Source organism: Chiloscyllium plagiosum, unplaced genomic scaffold (genome assembly GCF_037043375.1).
Source record: "Chiloscyllium plagiosum isolate Xiang-an unplaced genomic scaffold, Cpla_swu_hap1 HiC_scaffold_6, whole genome shotgun sequence".
NCBI lineage: Eukaryota > Metazoa > Chordata > Chondrichthyes > Orectolobiformes > Hemiscylliidae > Chiloscyllium > Chiloscyllium plagiosum.
In genome coordinates, this window is record NW_028270144.1 from 64,778,701 (window position 1) to 64,803,794 (window position 25,094).

Consider the following 25,094-nt stretch of genomic DNA (forward strand, 5'->3'; position numbering starts at 1 on the left):
AGGTGTAGAAAATGCTCAAGCTTTCAGTGAGGCCAGAGGGGCATTGTTCTGACATCAGTTCCTTGGCCTGATGTCATTTGACAGCAGTCTCAGTTCACACCAACAGTTAAAAATTCATTCGGGTCCTGATGATGTCATTGAGATCCAACATGCAATGTGGGAACTGCTAGCTTTTGCTGCTTTCTTTTCCATCTGGTTAAAGTTAAAAACAGTAGATACTTGACAGTTTTTAATTCATCAGGATGAATTTGTCTTGATGAATGCTTTGTTTGCAAATATTTCTGTCATTAATTGTATTGACTTTGAAGTATGAATATATTTATTTGTTGGCATGTTTTGCAAATATTTAAGACAGTGTCCAGTTTTTTTATGTGTAAAAATGCAGCAGTAACAACCTCAATGCACATCACAATTTCTATGGATAGTTCTGTTGCTGAAGCTGTTGGTCATCTATTATCTGTTATGCAGTTGGTCAAAACCCCCTCGGTTTTAAACAAAACAGAATTTATTTACAGACTACCAAATGAAACACAAACAAAAGAGCACAGAATACAGAATAACTTAACCTATCTGAAAACCCAGTAGACTATCTCAAGTTAATTCTGGATCAGTGGTGCTGGAAGAGCACAGCAATTCAGGCAGCATCCGAGGACAGGCAAAATCGACGTTTCGGCAAAAGCCCTTCATCAGGAATAAAGGCAGATCTCAAGTTAATGATGCTGTTCCAATTATTATCCCATAAGTAGATGATGAATGGAGGAGGAAATCCATCACTCTCTCTTTCTTCGTCCCCACCCCACCCCTACCTTAACAGTCAAGCCATAGATTTAGGTTTGCTACCAATAGTTCATCAGTATTCCAGAATTTAGTTGCTGTCTGGTTCAGCATTGAAACATTTCACATGATTTCCACTTTATGTTTAAAAAATATGAATTGCTCTACCTCAGTATTTGTTGCCATCAGAGACATCTCTTTCAATTGTTAAGATGCGGAAGTCAAAACCTTCGGCTAATTAAAACCAAACACTTTGAAAAGCTTACCTCGCCTTGTAATCTGCCAGAAGTGTGAGTGGAAGAGAAATCCTAATTTCCGCTATTTAAAGAAAACTAACAATTTATTTTCCTAATTCTAATAGTGAACACTAAACAAAACTATTAACAAACCCAACACTCTTTCCCCTAACTAATCTCTATCCCTTTACTGAACATAATTCTATTAAAGTGCTTTTCCAATAATATAATTATTAAACATTACATTAACTTAATCTCAAATCCACACAGTGTCTTATGCTGTCTTCTTTGCAGACCTCCAATTCTGCTATCTTCTCCCTGGGTCGTCGTCTTTCTCGTTGCTGCGAGTATTTTTACAGGAAAAGATACCTTTCGATTTTTAGTGCCTTCTGCAATTTCTTTGAGAGCAAGGCACTTATTTCTTTGGGTGGCCTTTGCTCTCTGGCTGTACGACATTTGCTCTGACAAGTTTTCAAAATGCCCACTTTTTTTATACCTCCATCATTGTTCCCTCTCATTGGTTCGATGTTGTCAATACAATAAATTCAAACTCATTTGGGTTTTAGTATCCTAGGCATAGCCTAAATTAATTGGCTAAGTTTGAATTATTGTCAAAACAGCAACCAAAACTCACAACCACCTAACGAAGGAGCAGCGCTCCGAAGGCTAGTGCTTCCAATTAAACCTGTTGACTATAACCTGGTGTTGTGTGATTTTTAACTTTGTACAGCCCACTCCAACACCGGCATCTCCGAATCATGACCAAAACTCAGGAATCCATTTAACAATCAATTGCTACATGTTGCAATGCTCAATTGAATTGATTTCAGACTAGATTCATTACTGCTACTCGGGAGCTACTGAGCTACTCCATTCACAATCTTTATTCCTCAGCCAACATCATTAAAACTGATTCCCTCATTATTATTGACCATTGTTTGCAATGTTGTGCACAAATCAGATGTCGAGTTGCAAAAGAAATTCTTTGGCTTTAATGCACTTTAACTGCTCAAAGATTGTTAAGGATATTCTATAAATACATGCATTGGGTCAAAAAACCTGGAATTCTTCCCTAAAGCCATTACGGGTTTACCTATGTGAATCTAAATATTGCAATGGTTTCAAGAACGAAGTTCACCGTCACTTTCTCAAGGGTAAATAGGGATTTACAATAACTGCTGATCCAACCAGTGGTGCCCACATCCCATGAATGAATAGGAAAAAAACTTTCTTATCTTTTTCAGTGCCTGAACTGGCATTCTTGGCAACAACTACAAATGCTTGCCAGTAAATACTGCTGCACAACCAGCTACCCCAGCAGTTATCCAGCTGGTAGATTCTACATCTTTGTGCCACAGTGTCCTTACTATTATAGGATTGCCAGTGACATGTCTTAAAAGTTGGGAAAACCAAAACCAACACATTTCCATTGGGTACATATGGCTGACAGTTTGAAGGTGCCAGTTTATCGATCCCAGTAATTTTGAGAGAGTTTCTGTGGAGAAAGTGAAAGCAAGAAGCTTTCCTCAGAAAATATTTGATATAACATATCAGGCTACATTAACTCTAAGGGCAACGAGAATTACCATGGAAATGATTAAACATAGGGATTAAATTTACTTTCTTGTGTTTAATTCAGTGGTTATTATATTTTTAAACTGTATAAATTATATTAATTTTTATACTGTTTGAAGCACATTTGGAAAGTTGACCAGCAATGTAATTGATAATGTAGTCATACATGTGCTATTTTTGTGTGTCTGTCACTATCCAATCTCAGAATATCATTAACATTGACACAGGTTCTCAAATTTAGTAATCATTGTCATGTTGTAGCAAATAGTATAACATATTCTAATTGCTGTACAAATTGTCATGTAGCTGCACTGTGTATTTTATAAAATAGATTTCATTGCTGTGAAACCTAATTTAAAGGTATTGTGAATTAATCTGACATCGATGTATTCCTTCAATCTCCTATATACTGTTATTGAACTCTTAAGGTAAGACCATGGTTACATATATCATAGAAAACTGGAAAAATGTGAGAAAGAGTAATTCATTATGGAACAGAATTACATTTGTGTAGACAAAGTAGTCAGTTTCTCCCAATCCCCATTACCCTACTTCTACCAATGAATATTCTTTAAAGTATTGAAGTATTTAATTGAATTTGGAGCTTGGAGTTGGAGAGTCATACAGCACGGAAACAGACCCTTTGGTCCAACTTGTCCTTGCTGATCAAGCTTCCCAAACGAAACCAGTCACATTTGCCTGCATTTAGCCCTACTCTCTCTAAACCTTTTCTATTCATGTACCTGTCCAAATGTCTTTTAAATGTTATAAACTGTACCTGCATCCACCACTTTCTCTGGCAGTCCATTCCACATACAAACCGCCTCCTGTGTGAAAAAGTTGGCCATCAGGTCCCATTGAAATCTATCTCCTCTCACCTTTAAAATATGCTGTCTCGTTTTGAGCTCCCAAACTCTGAGGAAAATCCCTTTGCTGTTTACCTCTCCCTACCCCTCATGATTTCTATAAGGTCACCCCTCAACCTCCAATGCGAAAAGTTCTAGCTTATCCAGACTCTCCTTATAACTCAAACTCTCCAGTCACAATAATAAGATATCACTTCAATCAGCTCTTGTTTTCTATTTGTCATAATGTTAACATATGACTGAGAAAGTAAATAACAGTGACGCCGTGTATGCAATTTGAAAAGTCATCTGATAGCTGAAAAGGAGTAATCAGGAAGCATTGTCAAGTTCCTTTTTACCTTTTGCCCCTCCCAGCTGTAAATAACTCTGACACTTATGCCTCAATTTTCATTCCCAGGTTAGGATGCAGAGATCAAGAGAAATCCTGGTTTCACAGATCTGAGCTTTTAAAAATAAATGCCTATGCTTTGGATTTTCAGCCCATGATGGGGAATTGATTAGGAGTCGGGCCAGGCAAGGCAGAAGGAGCCTAAAATATTGTTGAAGTAGATTAGATGGAAAAGATGTGGTGTCTCCAACAGTGTACTCAAAAGTGAAAAATGATGATTAAAATAGAAAGCATCCCTTCTGCTGATATCCCCTACACCCCATGTCGTAACCTTGCCAACTGATCAATGTCCTGTTATGAAAATGATAGTTTTGGTTAACAATCATACAGCACAAATCCTTTAATGGTTTTATATGGCCAAGCATTGTTTTAACAGTTTCTTGATAACTTTTTCACTTCCAATAAATTTGTGCATATTTTTTCACGCAATCATGCTTTTTCATAACCCCAAAGGTTATGTTACCTGCACCAGGGGACATGTTACCTCTACCAAATGTGTCCTAGGAACAACAAAATGTAACTTAGATCTCCAAAAGGTGAAAAAAATGAAACATTTCACTAGCTTTCACTGCTCACGTACCCCTCACTCTCCTTCATGCAACTAGGTTCTCATTCCCCACCAAGACAATCCTATGCTCTCTTAACTATCCCCCATAGCCCTTCATATCCAAGTCAACTTAGTTCCTATGTTGAGCTACCACCCTTTCACCGACTGAATCAATTCATTGAGTATATCAGTGAGTTCAGCTCCAGCAAAAGAAAAAGCTTAACACCATAAAAGGCAAAGTAGCTGGCTTGTTTGATACTCATCAAACACTTTAAACATTCACTCTGTCCACTACTGACACGCAATGGCAGCAGTGTGAGCTGGTTGCAATGCAACAACTTAAAGGTTCCTTAACACCTTCTAAGCCTTCCACCTTTACCATCCAGAAGGCAGGGCAATAGACAAATAGGAACCTGCAAATTCCCCTCCTAGTCACAATTACTTTGACACGGAACTATATCATCTTTCCTTCACTATCACTGGGTCAAAATTCTGGAGTTTCCTCCCCAACAACACTGTACATGTTCCCTCACCTCATGGACTTCAACGGTTCAACGTGGCAGATCACCACTAGCTTTTCAAGGGTAATTACAGATGAGCAATAAATACTGGCCTAACCAGTGATGCCGACATACACTGCATGAGTAAAAATATCCACAACTACCAAACACTATTGGAGAGAAAATACATTCTATAAGTTAAATTTCGATATAGCTGACTGCACTTTCATTCATAAATATTCATTTTGACACATGTATGCACTTCCTGACAAGTCAACACTCCTTGACACTTGTTAACAATTCTTGAGAAATCATTAAATGTTGACAGGTCTTGACAGTTTCAAAAGTTTTATGCCAGTTATGCACAATCTTCTCCAGAGTTCATAGTCTCAAAGATCCCTTGATTCTCTTCCCAAAAGATCCCTGACCCCACCTCCCAAAGATACCAGTGTCTCCACCCAAAGGGTCCCTAACCGCCACTGCCAGGTTTCCAGGACCATATCTGCAGGCTGCCTTACTTCTCCAAGCTGATAACCTGGTCAGCCAAAATAAATGTAGTTAGAACAGATATCCTTATGTAATCTCCACAATTCAGGTTCCAGACATCACAGACTCCAACATCCCATTTCAGTGGAACCAGCTATTTGGATCTCGATCTATGCAAGATCTAGAGCCATCCCACCCCTCCCAACCCTGCCAGGAAAAGCACTTGGTATTTGGATTTCTTTGGGTATTTCCACCACAGTGGAGATCCTGTCTATCCTGGCTACAATCAGAAACTTAATGTCCAAACATGTTTTATGTTTGCAGAATACAGAATTTCAATAAGAACCTAGATGAAGGTTGTTGCTACATGAACATAATTTTACAGCAGACTGTTCAGCAAATGTAATCAGTTGGTGGCCAAAATTTGTTTAAGATTCTGCAGTAAGCAGCTAGTAAACTGTGCTATTTTTATGCAATTTGTTCTCAACCCCTTTATTCGTCATACAATAGGATGTTATTCTCAGCTTCACTGGTGGAAAAGATGCAAATTGCACTTTTAGGAAAGAAGATCATCATGTGGGTTATTTCATCTGTGTTGCATTCATCTGGCCTTTTGACTAGAAAATAGGTAGCAATACCTAAAAATCTGGTTTTAAGGTGTTATTTAAATGGATTTCACTGCCAGTAATCACTGGCTGGTTTTAGAGATGGCAAAATGGCTTTAGATCATATAGAATTGGGATTCATCTTAGCCTAAACATTTAGTCAACATCCTTTCGTGGTGATTGTTTAATAGAAGTATCCGGATGAAGGAATCATATTGCTTAACCAGGAGGTGTTCCCATTAACAGAGTTCTATTGTACATAAATACTGTTTCATTAAATAGATTAACATTTTCTAAGGTGTAATTTACTGCTAATCAATGCATGCCAGGAAATAACCACCCTTGTGCACATTAAAACAAAACTGCTGTGTTTTGTAATGCTTTTTATGCGACCTAAAAAGCTATTTTTAAATTTTGGTATAATATAACTTTACTCAGGTTGTCTAAAAAAAATTGTTCTGATGGTAGTTTTGAATTGCTGAGAATATAGAACACAGTATTTACATATTTAAAGTGGATTTTAAATACAGTAAAGCATAGACCAAAATACTGTTTTACACAATGCTGTAGACATTTTGTTTAATTTTTTTTGTACTGGACAAAAATATAGCTGTCGATATTGGTGCTTATACTGTTAAGTTTTCAAGTAATTACTTGCTACTGTAAAGTACTAACTTAGATTCTTTACACTCTTTTAAAAAGATACTACAAGACCAAAACGCGATTATGAAATGGATGGACGAGACTATCACTTTGTTACCTGTAGAGATCAAATGGAGAAGGACATCCAGGAGCACAAATTTATTGAAGCAGGACAATACAATGATAATCTATATGGAACTAGTGTCCAATCTGTAAAATATGTAGCAGAACGGGTATGTTCTTACATTTTTTTGTTGCTTTACCAAAATTCTGAGGTCGTCAAAAATAATTTGGGCTAATGTTGGATTGCTAGTTACGATGCTAGAATAAAAATTAGTTTTCTTTGCAGTATTATTATCATCAAGTGCTCCCAGGTCAAATGTGCCTTGCTTTGGATGCAGAGTTTCTTCTAATCTTATTCACAGGATTTTCTAGAAGCAGAATGGATATAGTCATCAATAGACAATTTGTAGTACAGAATTTGAGTATTACTGAAAATAGACACTCTTGTCATAATTTTTTATCTTATACTCATCAGGGCAATTTGCAAGAATACCAATTCAAGGTGAAAAAACCAACATTTGCATTGCATGAGATAAAGTGCTAATTAGTTGGCAATTGGATTCTGATTCTTTGTGGTGCTGCTATGGAGAATGCACCGGGTAATGATAAAAGAAAAGCATTGCAGATGCTGGATATCTGAAATAAAAACAGAAAGCACCAGCCAGAAATTCAGCAAGTTTGGTAGCACCTATGGTGAGAGAACAGAGTTAAGGTTTTGACTCCACTATGAGTCTTCAGAACTCAATTAATGATGATTGACAGCTAACCACCAAACTTCATTTAAATTTCAAACCAGACAAGTTGTATATGATTGGTCAGGGATTGCCCTAAGAGATGAACCAGTGAGTGGTTGTCACCTATTTTGTTGCAAAACAGGACGTTGTGTATTAATATTAATAGCTTCCAGTACTTACAAGTGCACCTCACTGAGCCCAGTTGACAATACTAAATTGGTTGTCAGCATAATTCTTCAGGATTATCCAGCAATTATGTTAGACATTATGTTGCATGTTTGCAAACACAGGCTGGTTGTTACAATAAGTACTTTGCTTGCTGCAAAAGCCAAAAAGGCATGCTGATTAATACAATCTGCCAGTCTTTGGGATGTACTGGCTTTAAACCTGGCATCATACAAGCATTGAATTTCATATACCACATTATACATTTGTGTAATAGGTAAAACATAATTTTGGCTTGACACCAGCACCTTATTAGTGGTGAACACCACTCATGTTGCTACTGCAGAGTAGCAGCCTGAAATCTCTCACTTCACCTGTTGCTCAAACTTTTAATATATCTCACCCATCCAGGATAATCTGAGGTAGACTGAGTACTTTTTCCATCAACAGTGTCCACCTCAGGGCCTCATGAGTTTGCATGATACGCACAAAATGATCTGATGCAGTGCCATTAGATTGCAACATAGCTTTGCTTTGTCCGAGTTCAGTATCAAGTTTGCTGCGTGAACTCATAGCTGAGGCCCTATTGGTTCATAATAAAGACCAGTCTTACAGTACATGGAGCAGCAGGAATTTCAATTTATTTACTAACCTGTAAAGGCAAATTTTCAGTAACAGTAGTAGAATATCTCCTGGTTGTTTCCTCAGAGAGGACTTTGAGGAAAGAGAGCTCGTTTGACTGTTTCATTTGCCAATCAACCCTCTCCTCGGCCAGTTTATTTCCCCTTGAACTGGTATTCTTACGAACTGTCCTGGTAAGTACAAGACAAAAAGCTATGATATGATGTCTTTTCTCAGCAATATTCAAATACATTTATTTGTGTCATTTATACAAATCACTGATTTTGAACAGTGAATGTTATGTAATATGCATGCCGAAACAGTACAATCATAGTATCCTGGCCCAACATCTGACAATGTAATGAACAAATCAGGTTAATAAATAATTATTGAGGAAAATTTTGCTATCATTCTTAAAACATTCTAAACAACGTTTTTTTTTACAAATTATTAAAATATTTGTAATCCAAACCTGATAAAGTAGACCTTTTAAAATTCAAATATTGATACTTTTTGCAAGTTTGACACAGTAAAAGTTTATTTACCTGATTGTTACTTAAATCCATTTTGAATGAATAAATAATTACAGCATTAATAACAATGCATGCTAATATAGATGTAAAAGATACTTAATTCAACACAATTTAAAGTTAAACATTAAATCAGCAGGTTTACGTAACAATTAGCTTAATAATTTAGCAAAATGCACAAGAATAACAATTCAGCTTTTTTTACAGTAAGTGATTAAAACACTGTGACACCTTAGGTTGCCTTCATTATGCCAAATGGGCCAGTCATTTCCAAAGTAACTTGTTTACATTTATGTATGAGAGAGAGAGAGAGTTAGGAAATTGATGAAAATTACATTTCTCACACAGCTTTAGAGCTGACATTTAGTTTTTGCTGATATTCCAATTATTGTTCAGAATAAGTCACTATAGCAGAAATCACAATTCACATAGTTGTTAAAGGTGTGATGAAACTTGACTGGAAGATTAGATTCCCTACAGTATGGAAACAGGACCTTTGACCCAACAAGTCCATATCAACCCTCCGAAGAGTAACCCACCCAGACCCATTCCTTTACTCTATATTTACCCATGACTAATGCACCTAACAGTATGAGCAATTTAGCATGGCCAATTCACCTGACCTGCACATCTTTGGAGTGTGAGAGGAAACCCACGCAGACATGGGGAGCATGTGCAAACTCCACACAGACAGTCAGCAGAGAGGGGAATCGAACCCAGATCCCTGGTGCTGTGAGGCAGCAGTGCTAACCACTGAGCCACCATGCCACCCATGGTAATTTACAGTGATTTATTTTCTCTGTGCTGCACATATAGTTGTGATTCAGCAACAATGCCATTGCACTATATTTTACTCTGTGAGAAGTTAATGCCAATGCATTGATTTTGCACTTGGACCTACTGTAATTAGAGAGTTATTCCAGTGCATCTCCTTCTGGAAGAGATGTGTGCCCTACTTAGACAGGACAACACGTTTATCTCTTTATTCCGCCAAATTAAAGGATCATTAATGAGCAGCACAGACTCTGAACCATGAAGTCACAACTAGAGAATTTAATTTAGTTTCAATTCAGGTTCAGAATCAAAATGAAGAGAAATAACAAATACTGCATTGAAGGAAACATATAAGAGATAATGAAAAAGTTAAGCTTTTAAAAAAATCAAACAGAAATCTAAATTTGATGGAATGAGAAGTTACATTTTTAAAAGTTAATTTTCAGTCTGTCAGAAAGGTTATTTAGCAAATGGATCATAGCTTTAAGAGTTAACTTACACAGGAATGGAAAATCTCCAAGCTTTTCTGATAGCTATACTAGATATAAAGGGTGACTTGAAAATTGTGCTAGAAATAATCAGAGGCGATCCCTCACAGACGAGGATGATTCTCTTCCACTCTCAGGGTGAGTCCTTATGTGGCTGTATAGGCCAATGCAGCTACCACAGGCTTTGTTACATTTGGGCAGGTGGTAGCCTTGGAAAAGGATAGTGGGGGGGCATTGGTGTGGCAGTGAGCTCCTTTGGCTGTTTTTGCCTCACTTCCATTTTGTCCCAATGGCAAGTCTCGAGGTGCTTGATGCCTTCCTGGATGCTTCTCCTCCATTTTGGATGGTCTTGGGCCAGTGATTCCCAGATGTCTGTGGGAATGCCATACTCTGCCAGTGAGGCCTTGAGGCTAAAAATAATAGTGAGTGTCATAACACATTTGGCTTGTAAACTTTACTGCATCTTCCTTAATTCCATGATTGATTGAGCATGTGCAGTTACTAAAAGCTGATGTCCCACTTACACTTTTATAACAGTGTATGCTGCTGTTGTTTCAGTAGTAAAATCTATATTCCAAATAGCAGTGGTCTTTGAATTATGTTATGGACCAGATCAAACCCCTTCAAAATACATTAAGAAGATAACCTAGACACTAACCTTTTTCTTATTTGAAAGTCAAGGGCCAGACATTGCATCCCGACACATTTTGATTGGTCAAACCATCAGTCTTGAATAAAATACACTTTGTTTATATACAGAAAGTAAAATATAACAAAAGAAAAAAGAAATTGGAATAACAGCTCTATTAGAAAAGTTAACAGAATAATAAAATATTTAAGTACTAAACAGTAGCTGTTCCAACATAATAACATCCCATAAACTTTGGCAAACTTAAATTCAGTAAAATAGATTGTCTCACTTGCAGTTCTCCAGTCCAGAAGGACAAACATCAAGAGAGAGAGAGAGAGTGCAGGGGAGATGTACTGCAGCTTCAAAACTCAACTTCAAGACCCCTGCAACTAAAATGTAAAACTAAAATTCCTGGCTCCATGGGCTCTTGGCCCCACCCATTCAAGCTGCTTCAATTGTTCCAACTTTATAAAAATGGCCTCACAAGCAGTTTATTGAATTTAAATAGATAGTTCACTACCTCTGTCTTAAAACCATCCTTCAAGGATAAAATACACCTCTTAAAGTGATAGTATCTTCACAATTAAAAGCATCAAACAGCTACTAGAAATAAATTATAAAGGATTCTTAAAATCATTTTTAAAAACTTGAATGCGAATTATTGTGCATGCTAATCATTTCTCACCACTTCTCGTCAATAGAGAAGATTTTGCTGTGCTAAGAATGAGAATGTTTTTTGATTTCCTTTAGGGCAAGCATTGCATACTCGATGTTTCAGGAAATGCTATAAAACGGTTACAAATTGCTCAACTTTATCCCATTGCTATTTTTATCAAACCCATGTCTGTGGAGTCATTGCTGTAAGTACTTCATTCATTCATTGATACTCAATGTTTAGTACAAACAGATAGTTAAATTTAATGCCTCTCCTGTTAGTGGTTCAAATCTCAATGAAAACATTTGCAATTGAACTAGGCTTTATTATGTTTCTCAGAAATATCTCAAATCATTAGAACAAAGAATTGTGGATTCTGGAAATCTGAAACAAAAACAGAAGTTGCTGAAGAAATTCAGCAAGTCTATCAGCATAGAAACAAAGCAGTGGGAGTAGGCAATTCAGCTTTTCAAGCCTGCTCTGCCATTTAACATGATCATGGCTGATCTTATCCTATTCTCAACTTCATTTTTCTGACTGCGGCCCTTTATCCCATTTTTCATCAGAAACTTATCTATTTCTTTCTTGAATTTGTAGATTGATTCTGTCTCCGCTGCATTCTGGGGCAGTGAGTTCCACAAATTCTGTGGTGGGAAATCAAAGTTAACATTTCCAGTCCAGAACTGATAGTAGCGAGGAAAAAGTGGTATTTATAGTGATGACTGGGGGTAAGAGCAGGGTGAAGAGCAGGCAAATAGATGGAGACTGAGTCTGAAGAGAGAGAGAAAAATAGTTAGGCAAACAAAAGGATGGATGATAGAAAGCCAGGGAAGGAACAAAGCTGGTAATGGGGACCAGAAGTAGGTGAAAATAGGTTGGCTGTGCTGAAAACAGCCATGACACAACAGGGGCTGGGTGTAGGGATGGATAAACAACATAGAAGGAGGAGATCAGACTCTTAAATTATTGAACTGAATATTGAGTCCTGAAGGCTGCAGGGTCCGCAAGCAGAAGATGAGATTTTTTCTAGCTTGTGCTGATCCTTGCATCTTACCTTCCACTGGGGACCCTTCAGCCTTCAGGGTTTAATATTGAGTTTGATAGATATTAGATCCTGATTACCACCTTCCATGCCCTTTAATTTTGGACTTTAGTTTCCCAATAAGAAATCATAGAGTTCCAGAACAAAACAAGCTTCAACCTCTGTCTGCAAGTAAAGCCTGTTTGCTGTGGTATGTTCCCCACAGCAGAATCAAAAGCAACGTTGTTTGGGAATCAGTAATTAAATAAACTGCAGGGTGCTTCCACGCCATTGCACAGCCCTGCAGTAAGTGTTCTTTACACTGGTTGAAAATTATTGGCACATTAGTTTTAAATTTGAGCAGTATACTATTGGAACATCATTTCACAAAAGTTAAATACAGAAAATTAATAGTATTTGATAATAAATAATTAAAATGTCACTTCACATCAAAAAGTACGATTAGCAAATTCTGTTGGATATAAAATGGGCCAGACGGCACATACTGTGGCAACAGCTTGCACCTCCCTGTGTCTATGTAATTGGCTTCAGGCTGCTAATGATGCTTGGAAGCAAGGCTCTGTCAGTTTGCAGACGTTCATTCCACTTGACATCTTCTCTTTGCTGAAAGCTTCATGGTGGTTGGTAGTGGCAAGTGACCATGGATAATATGTATCATTTACTTTAGTAATAAGGCAATCAGGGTTCCTGTTAGCACACTTATACGATGCTGCCTGCCTGCATCTTTTATTTAATTAGTCTTTCTCACAATATGCAAAAGTATTCTACTTCCTCTTGAATTACCATTTAAGCTATTGTTTACTACCCAGAATTCCGAATTCTTTTTGTAGCTTTCAATGCAACTAATTTTAAATGTCTGTAGTCCTACAATATCAGAATGCTATCTTTTGAATCTGATAAAAAATCAAAAGATCAGTTGGACTTTAAACAATTTCTTAATGAACCTAGAGATTTGATGACAGGAAGAGACAGGCTGGTTCATCAAACCTACATCATGCCATGACTGCTGAATCATCATGATGAAATGCTTCCCAGCCATCCCCATCGTTATGTAATCCTACGGAGAGCAACGTTACAGAGAAAATACCTAGGAATGTAAGGGAAAAAATTCCCCTCTGGCCTTTTAGGTGTTTGAAATCAATCCAGGAAATTATTTGGGCTAAGTGATATCTGAAAAAAACACTCAGCTTTCATATGATACAAACTCTGTCCCAGTCAGGAATCAGTCAGTTGTTACTATTGCAGTAGAAACCAATAACTTTGAGAAAGAAATTTGAATTCCCAATTATTAACTAAAAGGAATGGTACAACACAATTTTGAGTATTATGACTTTTACTGGAACCAACAGACTAAAAACAACACCAACTAGTTATTGCCTAATAAGCAACTGATACTATAAGCATTTGAATATACACAAGGTACAAAAGCAGGCTACTCGGCCACTCGCGTCTGCTCCGCCATTCAATAATATCATGGCTGACCTGATTTTTACCTTAACATTACATTCCTGATTATCCCTTAATAATCTTTCATCCTCTTGGTCATCAAGTATATATCTGCCACTGTTTTTTGAGAACAGGAATTCCAAAGCTTCTTAACTCTCTGAGAGAAAAAATATTTTCTCATTTCTTTCTTCAGTGAGGGACCCCTTATTTTTAAACTCTAGACCTGACCCTTAGTTCTAGATTCTCCCACAATAGGAAATATCATTTTAACATTCACCTGGTCAAGTCCCCTCAGAATTTTATATGTTTAAGTCTCCTCTGACTTTTCTAAACTCAATAGGATAAAGACCTGGCCTGTCTAGCCTTTCCTTCTCAGGCCATTCCAGATATTAGTCTAATAAATCTTCACTGAACTGCATCCAAAGTATTGATGTATCTTTAAGTGTATGACCAGTACTGTACACAGTACTCCAGACACAGTCTTACCAATGTCGTGTATTACCAAAACATAAACTCCTTACATTCTTATCAGTTTTCTGACTACTTGCTGTACCTACATACTAACCTTCTGTGAGTCAGAAGATGAATTTGACTCTAGGATGAAATGGATCAAGATCTGAGGAGTTAGTAATTTGCGGTCCCAACAATTCACTCAGTACTACTACCCTGGTATTGGTAATTTTCTTGAGTTCCTCCCTCCCTTTCAGTTCCTGATTTACAGCTATTTCTGGGATGCTACTTGTATCCTTTTTAGTGAAGACCAATGCAAAATATCTGTTTAATTCATCTGCCATTTCTTTATCTTCCATTACCAGATTCATTTACTGTAGGACCAATGCTTATTTTGTTAGTTCTTTATTAAATATCTAAAGAAATTTTTTGCTATCTGTTTTTATATTTTTGCCTAAATTTCTCTTGTACTCTAATTTTTCCATCCTTATTAATTTTCTGGTAACTCTTTGAATTTTTAAAAAATACTCTGTCCATTCTTCTGATCTGCCATCTATCTTTGCAAAAATCATATTTTTTTCTTTGAGTTTCATACAATCTTTGACTTCGTTAGTTAACCATGGATGGCAGGCTCACTCCCTTAGAATTTTTCTTATTTCTTGGAATGTATCTGTTTGGCTATTTCTGGGACACCACCTTAAATGTTTACCACAGAATCTCTATTGACCAATCACTTAATCCAAATTGCCAGTTAACTTTTGCTAACTTTGCTTTCGTGCCTTCAGAATTGTCTTTGCTTCAATTCAAAAAATAATTCTAGACCTACACTTCTCTCCCTTAAACGGAATGCAAAAATTCAACCATAATTCGGTTGCTGCTATCCAAGGATGTTTTCACTATGAAGTCAATAATTAATCATATCTCATTGGTCAAAAACAGGTCTTGTATGCCTTGTTGTATGCTTGGTGCTATAACATGCCAGTCAAAAAAATTATCCTGGAAACATTCAATATATTTCTCATCTACTATATTTTTCCTGTGGATTTTCCAGTCTATATGTAAGTTAACATTGTCTATGATAATTGCTGTACCCTTTTGACAAGCTCTAATTTCTGCATGTGGTTACTGTTAGGGATCCTGTATACTTCTGCTACAAGAGACCTCTTGCCCTTATCATTCCTTATGTTTTCTGAGAGTACTTCTGAATCTTGGTTTCCCTAAGTTAGGTCATCCCTCTCAATTATGCTAATGTTATCTTTAATTAACAGAACTAATCCTCCATTACATCCTAGCTTCCTATCCTCCTTCAATGTCACATACCCTTCAATATTCAGTTCTCAGTTTTGGTCATCATACAGCCTCGTCTCAGTTATGATCATTGGCTTGTACTTATTTGTCTCAATTTGTTCTGCAAGTTCATCCATTTTGTTTTGGATGTTATGTGCATTTCGATATAATGCCTTAAGTTTTGTCCTTTTATTATTTTTGTAGTCTCTAGTCTTATCTGCTGATTTGCTTGGCGATCTGCATTCTCTGTCCCTTCCTGTCATTATCTGTTTATCATTTCCCATTTTAGATCCTTCCTCTGTTGCACTTTCCTCTCTTGAATTCACCATAACTTCTCAAAGTTGAGCCCTTGCCCATTTATTTAGTTTAAAACCAACTCTACTTCCCTCGTTATGCATTTGCAAAAACACAAGAAGAAGAATACGCTAAATCACAGAAAAGATAACCTTTATTTTATCAATGTGATCAATAACCCCACATTTTATGTATAGACACTACAGTACATTCTTCACAAGATTGCAATCTTTGTAGCAAATCGCTGGGTTCCTGTCTCCCTACTGTGCCAAGTAGTAGCACTAAGTGACAATGGTAAAATGCTTCCCTCAGTTTATGGAGAATTTCCAAACTGAGTACCAACAGTAAGATTCACTTGAGAATTTCTGCTCATGGATTTGCCAGGCAAATCTTCAGGAATCTTTCAAATGCCTCTCTCCTACATTTTGCCTGGAAACTAAAAGAGGACCCGTACTTTCTCCTCTCTGCTGCATAAAGTCTGTCCATAGTCAGCACAGCTTGTCCTTGTTTTTGTTTTCTGATGTGAAACACTGTACACATATTTTGTTAGTCTCTGTGAGCCAGTCACCTAACCCTACTCATGGTAGCCAAACCACAGAGGCTTGTCGTTGGTCAGAACTCATAACAGATCACATGACACACTTGGTTCCTCCGTTTTACCATGAAGTAAAGAGACCATCATGGCAATGCATTCAGAGAACCATTATTCTCTGGGAAAAGATGGAACACCTATTCTTACATGTAAAATGCATGTGCCTTTTTCTGCCCCAATCTAACAAACTGAGCTGATTTATTCATGGTAAAGCAATCCAGCACTTCCCTTATTTTATAAATCTCTATCAGTTGATTTCCGAGAGTAATTGAACCCAGGCCTTTGAAACGGAGATCAGGCTCTTTAAGCTATATGCATTTTATGTGAGTGACCAAAACTGGGCACTCTTGTTGCAATCTGACCAGCTACCTTTATAATGTCGAAATGATTGCCTTTGATTAATACCGAATAATTCTATTATTTACAGTCACTACTCTGTTAGCTTCAGTTAAAAGTAAAGTTACTATAGTCCTCACAGACCGTAGGGCTGCTCTTTCATTAGAGAGAGACTACTGGTGGTAAATTTAACCTGAGAGACACCCCACCTCAAGTGAGGGACAAGATTGAGAAGGAGAATCCTTCATGGTAACTTCAGCCAGTGAATTGAATCTACACTGTTGGCATCACTCTGCATTGCAAAACCAGCTGTCCACTTACAGTTTCTCTACATCAGTCATGAATATTCAGTAATCAATATACAGTAACAATAAGACTTGTTTCTGAAACCCTTATGATCTTGTTCCCTGCAAATGATATGTGTATTCTGTTTAACCCTCTCGGCTTGGATGATATTATTCCTGATGAAGACCTTATGCTTGAAACATTGACTCTTCTGCTCCTCGGGTGCAGCCTAACGGGCTGTGCTTTTCCAGCACTACACTTTTTGACTCATATTATTCAGAGCAGAGTAAGGGAGGTTTGCTGATATATCAACTAATATTTATTGTTTGCCCAATACCACAAAATGTTTTCACTGATCAGTTGTCTTATTAGTTTTTATGGAGCTGTGTTGCATGCAGTTTGACGGCTTCATATTTCCACATGACAGCAGTACTTCAATTCTTGGCTATGAAGTAGATTGGGTCCTCTTGAAGATGTGATTATTACAATATAAACACAGGTTCTTTTTTTCCCTTAAAATTTTAGAGTGTTTTTATGCTTTGCTACAATTCTTGAAAGGACTTATCTAAGGAGCATATACTGGCTATGAGTTTGGATGAAAAATACCAGGGTTCAGCATCACATTTTAAAATACTTTTTCTTCCCTTATCAGCTTCTCTTGATTACTATATAGTCTATTTATGTTCTGGATCTGTACACGTTCATGAATTCAAGACAAAACTAACAGCTAATGAGGTATTTAAATGTCTCAGTGTGCAATTTTCTACTCCCTGAGATGGTGAGAATAATAGCTAGTGTGATGAGTTAATTGGGCGATAGTCCAATAATTAGATTCTCACCATTGAGATGAACTTTTGCAATTAAATTCTCCCTCCTTGGATGGAAAGATTACTTTCTTGCCATCAGGTGGCGAGAAACCTACATACATGCATTTGCATCTCATTAATTGCACAACTCATCAGAATTAACTTCACTTTCCCGTTTAACTTCTGTTCAATCAAGATACTCAACACTTCAGAAACTTGATTGCATAAACCAAGAAAGTACCTGACAACTTTGTTCTTCAACCTCCAGTCGAAGAGAATACATAGCTTTGGCTGCCTCTTGATGGCCCATGCCATCATGCTGTAACTTATACAACTGCTGTAACTGCGTTTATGGGAACTTGGACAGAATGTGTTCCTGGACCATTGCCCCATCCAACTGGAAAGGAGTAAAACTACCAACTTCAGCTTCACAGGTCACAGTTTAACTGGCAGCATCAGCCAGAAGCTGTGATCTCACGGGTGGCACTTTATCACAGAAACCAACATGTGGCTGTAGAACACGGTGAAACATCAATGTGAAAGGGAGGGTACATGTCTCTGTATGTCGTGGTTCTTGTCAAGTCAGAGGTGGTGCATGTGCCAGGAGCATCCTCAACAAACAGACTGCATCTGCATGAAGTGCATTGTGATGTGCGAAAGGGAAATTAGAGGGTTGCTTACTGGGGCAAAATTAGCCTCCAGTCAGTAGGTACAACAATCAGTCTGAGAACCAAGCCACTTTTTGTCCAAAGGTTGGCTATAACCAATCAGGCAGTTGGTCAACTGCAAGTCCAGGAATTGGCTTTATTTCAGTCAGGAGATTAGGCCATGGTCCTGGAAGTAAAGCAAAGTCATCCCAGCCATAGATTCGTAGAGTCATTCAGCCCAATTTGTCCATGCTAACCAGGTTTCCTAAACTGAACTAGTTCCATTTGTCTGCATTTGGCCCAAATCCCTCTAAATCTTTCCTGGCCCTGTACCTGTCCAAATGTCTTTCCTGGCTGATAGGTCAATCAGGTTGAAAAGTCTGTCTTGGGAAAATGGCGATAGACAAACAGGTGACTTTTGTAGGATAAATCCATGGCATTGTCAAGGCTGCAAGCAATTCAACTTGGGGGAATGGCCTGATTGTATTCATTATTTGAGGGAATGGTTACACTCAAAGAGAACAACTGAAGATAGTAAGGTGAGATCTGGTGAGACAGGGAGGGGACTGTACATCTTGAGGGAGGAGTCAAGCAAATCATGGTCGCTCTGGTCTCAATATGGATAGAATACAAGGCTAGTAATGATATTTGCACCTTATTTGCAACAACTTTTCTACTTTCTAAGGAGGCTGCTTGGAAAGTTTGTTTGTGTTTTAGGCCCATGCTCCTATAGAAAAGAATGTGCAGATCAGAAAACCTCATCACAGGCCTGCTCCTGAATCTGGCCAAGGTGGGGATAAACTGGCACAGGCTGTGGGCAGTTGATAAGGTTATTCAGCCAGTCTCAATGCCCATCTTCCATGGTTATTTTTATGGTTACGTCTGTGTCTGGGTGGCCGTGGAGAGAGAGGATGTAGTGTCCATTGGCACACTCAAGGCTTTGTATGACTATTTGGCATAGCAGAGGCTAGAGTGCATTGTTAAATTTCAAAACAATGTTATATTTCAATTCAAAGTTTGTTCTGTAAAATTTACACCATTGATGTCTGTTATAAGGATCTGGCACTCTTTTGACCTGGTTTGCTTTGGTTTAATTTGATTTAATTTTATTTAGCTGAGTTTAGAAGAACTAATTAATACCGCCCTTGTTTCTGCACCTGACAAAAGTGCCCATGAACAGGTCCAGGTAGCGACAGTTGAAGGGATTGATCGGCTCAAGTATCTGTCCCTCTTTCACAGTGATATCCATGCCCAAGTATACACTATAGTCTTCTATGCCCGGAGAGTACCAACGGTCTGATATATGTCATGAGACCCCAAAATCACACTTAGTTTTGATTTTTTAACTTACATTTCAGATTTTATCTTGTTACAATGCATCTTTGAAGGCTGTTATTTATTTGAATTGTTTTAAAGTTGTTTAGAAGAGTACCTCACACCATCCAATTCTCATTGAACTCATGTTGCGCTGTTGAGAGTATGTTGTAGCTTAATTGGAATCATGTGATCTTTCAAGTCAACAAGAATTCATTGGGGTACGATACATTCACTAAAGCCCTGAGCTTCACCATTGGTTTTCACACATAGTCTTTTGGGCTGCAAATCATCACACAATATCTGCCACATTCACAAATACAAGACAAAGGGTGCTAGGAGATGGCTTGTGTAGTAGGGTTTGAGACGAATTAGTGTAACGGGGGCTTCCTATCAGTTGATTCAGGCCAAAGCCACTCTTCCATTCTTTGTTGAGCCACTTAGCATTCAGGCAGGATGATTAACATGCATGGGATAAGATATTGTCAAGTTGGAAAGAAATCCAAACTGTAGTAGACCCTCTAAGCTTCTGTGATGTTGATGGCAAAGGACCACAAATGCTGAATCACATGGAGCATTTAGTGCTTGGGCCTTTAATGAGCAACTAACCTCTGAGAGAACATAGCCAGTATTTATATAGGGAAGAATATCAGGTATAATCGCATTTACCATTCTCACAGCTCTGGTGAAAGTGACTGAAGCATGGCAGAGGCTAATCATTGATGTCTTCTTCACAACTTATACTGTGTTTTGCTGTTTTTAATCAACTAACCCATGGAGTTAATTAATCTGTGATAAGTGAATGATTGCTAAATCATTTCATGAACATGATGTGGTGCACAATGTTTGAAAATATGCTAACATGGCCTTTCATGTTTGAACAGTCAGCAAGCAAGTTACACTACAGGTGAAACACATGGCCAACAACCTTAAATTATGCTAAGTGCATGATCGCCCTTGATGTTTTTGTTTGTTACACGTCAAAGAATATTGAAAACACAGTTTTCTTGAAGACAAACAAATCCCTTTCAAGTTTAACTCACTTGAGAAAGGCAAACGGTCATGGTGTGTACAGGATCAACAGCAAGCAAAGAAGGTTAAAGACATATTGTCAGAATGTCCAGAAAATTTCCTAATTTAAATTGGAACACAGCAGAACAGAACAGAATTTAAACAACACTCAGATATATGATTTCCAGATTCAGGCACAAATTCTAAAATACATGTATACACAGACAGCCTACAAATGTAAAACTTCCAGCATGTGATGGCTCACCTATTTCATATGCATTATCAATAATGATGGATTGTAAATGCAATCAGTATGCCTAGAAGCTTTAGATGTTCCACATTGAAGACACTGCTGGGCCAGTGACTGCAGGCATACATGTTTGCCATGGCCTGCACTCATTACCATCCATAGAATCATTCAAGTATGAACCCCACAACAGAAACTGAAGCAGACTATTCAAGAAGGTAAGATCTCGACTCTCTGGTGTTGGCAATAAAAATTCAGGAGGAAAAGGCTAAACAACTAGCTTGTGATAAATCCAAACATAAGAGTGCTATCTCCAAGATGATGAAATCTTTGGGGATAAGACTACTTATGTCACAATGATTAATGAAGCGCTGAAAGAGAAAGAAAGGAAGCTGGATTAACTACAAACATTGTATCACCAACAATCAGAATGAAGGGATGATGCCTTAGCGATGAGGAGGAATTTTTTTGGTCAGAGTGTGCTAAATCTATGGGACTCATTGCCCCAGGAGGGTGTGGAGGCTTAGTCGTTGAGTGTCTTTAAGACAGCGATGGATACATTGTTGATTAGTAAGGGGATCAGATCATTGTTGATTAGTAATGGGAAAAGATAGGAGAATGAGGTTGAGAAACGTATCATCCATGATCAAATGGTGGAGCAGACTCAATGGACAGAATGGTCTAATTCTGCTTATCCAATTTAAAAAAAAACTGCCAGTTTACAGGAAGATCTGGAGCAACTTGTGTGTAAAGCAGATCAGGTTTAGTAGATGCAGTTATAGAAACATCAGCTTGAACTCAAAGCAATACTGGGCAGAATGGATGAGAAACCGTGTGCAAGATGTCTCGGGACATGCTGAGCCATCATGTCCCACCATGCCAGCCTTTGGACAAGGGCCTGTGCTGAGAAGATCTGGGTGCAATCCCATCCAGTAATTCGAAAGGTAGCAGCTGCCATTAACATCTTTGCCAGTGGAACATTCTATAGCTACTGGGGACCACTGAGACATTTCACAATCTTCAACTCATATGTTTCATCTGGAATTTCACTGATGCTGTTGTCATACAAGGCAATTAATTTATCTCTTTGCTGCTTGACATGAAAAATCAGACAACCAGGGTATTAGCATTCACCATCATCACTGGCTTATGCAGGTTGAGAATGCAATCATTTGCACCCTTATACCAATCAGAGCACCCTATCATGAACTAGCTACCTCTGTGGACAGAAAAGGATTTGTCTCACACAATATTAAAATCGTTGATGACACAACAGCCAACTATTGCCGATCTACACTAGATATCTAGAGAGTTGCTTTGACTCATACATCCTGGATAACTCAGGTGTCAGCTTCAAAATATTGTATGATCTGGAGGAAACGGACAGGGAGAAATGTCCCGTTGCTGGACAGATTAAAAACAATGGGATATTTAAATTGAATGGCAAACAATAATGTTTGAGCGGTGAATGATTATGCGGAATGGATTATCTGAGTTTGTGGTGGATACAAGTATAATTTTTGCTTTCAAAAGAAATTCAGGTAATATTTGAAGAGAAAAAGGGAAAGGGTAGTGTGTCTAGATAAAGTGCTCTTTCAGAGAGCCATTGATGCCTTCCTTCTGTGCTGTAGCCATTCACCTATTCTATGAACTATAATCTTCTGCTTACTGTTTGGTATTAATTAGGATGTCGAGTAAAATTATTCACTAATTAGGCCCCAAGTGGTCAACTAACCTCAGATATAAATGAGCTCTATTAATCCCAATATGAACAGCTGACACAGATGTAATGAACTGAAAGTCTTTCTTCCATGTGATATTGACTATGGTTGTATCATTTTGTGAAATTTAAAGAGTCTGCTATAATTGGGCTCATTCCATACAGTGATTGCCTTTAGAATATTGGACATTTAGTGATCACTGCGATATGTTCATTTTTCCACTTAACCACAGTGTGAATGAAATCATGATATCACACTATGATCCCCTCTGGCCTCTCCTACATATATGGAAAAGCTACCTGGTAAACATTGTCTAAGATGTGGTGCTGGCTTTTTCTGTTACAGGGAAATTAATAAACGCTTAACAGAAGAGCAAGGCAGAAAGACATTTGATAGAGCTCTGAAGCTGGAACAGGAATTTGGAGAACATTTTACAGGTATGTCTGCATCAACTCTGTCAAAATAAAACATTTGAAAATAAATTTAGCAAGTAATCATTCCAAAATATCAGAATTTGTTTTGCTTGGTACATAAAGGGTGGCAGTTTTAATGTTTTTACTGCCCATTATAAGTGAGACAAACATTGGATCTTTACAGTAATTGTTGAATTACTTGCACATTGCTGTATGCAGTGGAGCTCTGCCAATGTGCATTTTTCCATTGCATAACAATATTAATAAAAGTGTAAGAATAGAAACATAATGGAGCAGAAAATGGCAGTCGTATCATTTTCTTAACCATTTGTGCTATATGCAGAGTTTTTAACTTCATATTGAATTACTGGATCTGATCTGGACATGATGCAAGCATTGCCATTGTTAAATCAGTTAATAATAGAATAGCTAACCTGACATGCAGTGTGAAATATCCCCGGGCTCTGAATGATGTGGGCAGTGGCAAGTCAGTTGGGAAAACATGCTGAGAATGAAAAGTCCAACTTTGCACATAAGGTTTAACAACTATTGAGAATCTCAACAGCGAGCAGTAAGGGGTCCATTTGCACACATTAACATTTCATTATTGTCGAGCCTCACCTCATTTCTATGCAACTTGCTATTTTCCCAGGCAGTGGAAAGAAACTGAAAATTTCAGATATGGAAGTTTTAGTGGATACCTGACAACTGCAGTTTGCTAGTGTCTTCTCTGGGTATCCATCTTGACAAGCATTCCCCAGCATCTCAGCAACCACTTGCAACTTTTAACATGAAGGCTGGCATGGTACAAGCACCAGTTTCATCGCATGATTGTGATGCACCTCCCAATTATTTATAGAACAGTTCAGCACTTCAATGCCACTGTTTTAAGCTCACCAACACCTTTCATTCCAATGCTGTTGCCAGGCCACTTTGCATGAAGGGACAAGCATCCATCTCACATACTAGAGTGCATCCCTTAGCTTGCTTTTTCAGCAATCAATCAGTTTGCACCTCCTTGGATTTCTTGCTATCTCTCCCTTGCCTTGCATTTTTGCACATTTCGAAGTCATTCAGAACTTACAGCCTCACAGTACTTCTGTTCTGTCTTGTTTTTTTTCATAAAGACACAAAATCGGGCAGTCTGCAATGTTTGAGAGCAGTGATCAGTAACGGGGTGGACATGTCACTGTACTGCACTGTGCTACATCACTGTCATAACTACAGCATGTGCCAGCAGTTTATGTGGCAAACACATTGACTGTGCTTCAATGAAATGGCATGTTCAAAGTCTAAGGAGAGTAGTCATCAGTCAGGTCAAGGGAACTGTTGTCACTCAGGGTGTAGGGGCACCATCAGTCAAGGGCATCATCTGAAATCAGTCCATCGACTTGGAACAGTAGGTCGGCCACTTGAAGGGGTTCAGGATTAGGGTTAGCATATTCTTACAGTCTAGGGAGTGAACCGCAGTCAGTTGTGCAAATCCAGTGCCACCAGTCTGGAGATTAGTGATAAGTCAGTTGGCAATCTGCATCTATATCAGTCAGTGAGTCGGGGTTGTTGTTTCAAGTAAGTTGAGTTGGACCATGGCTAGTCCTGGGGAAATGTTCACTGAAAGTCAAGGGGATTTATCAAAGCACTGTTATGGTAGGGAAGTTGGTAATGTTAATTGTGGGGTGTGGAGGCAGCATGTTAATAATAGGGGGAATAATAATTATGAATGGGGGGATCTCAAAACATGAGAGTGGGACATGATTGACCATGGGGTACTATAAGAGGGAGGTCATTGATAGTAACCACCACCTTGGCTTAACTGGGGAGGGGATAATGCATAGCAATGTTTAGCATAACTAAGCTTTAAGCCTGAGGCTAAGGGATGAAAAGCTAAATAAAAGAGTTGGATATAAATTGGGGAAGATCAGA

The 25,094-nt window shown here is 38.1% G+C and overlaps 1 protein-coding gene across 10 annotated transcripts in view; it reads left to right on the top strand.

The window, feature by feature from the left end:
- The window catches only part of dlg2 (discs, large homolog 2 (Drosophila)), a 1,025,979-nt gene that overhangs the window by 989,597 nt on the left and 11,288 nt on the right, over positions 1-25,094 (top strand). For all 10 annotated transcript variants that reach the window (XM_043691613.2, XM_043691616.2, XM_087988059.1 and 7 more), the window contains 3 exons: positions 6,680-6,852; positions 11,376-11,485; positions 23,104-23,195. In XM_043691613.2, the coding sequence (XP_043547548.2) occupies positions 6,680-6,852; positions 11,376-11,485; positions 23,104-23,195 (375 nt within the window). The remainder of the gene's footprint in view (positions 1-6,679; positions 6,853-11,375; positions 11,486-23,103; positions 23,196-25,094) is intronic.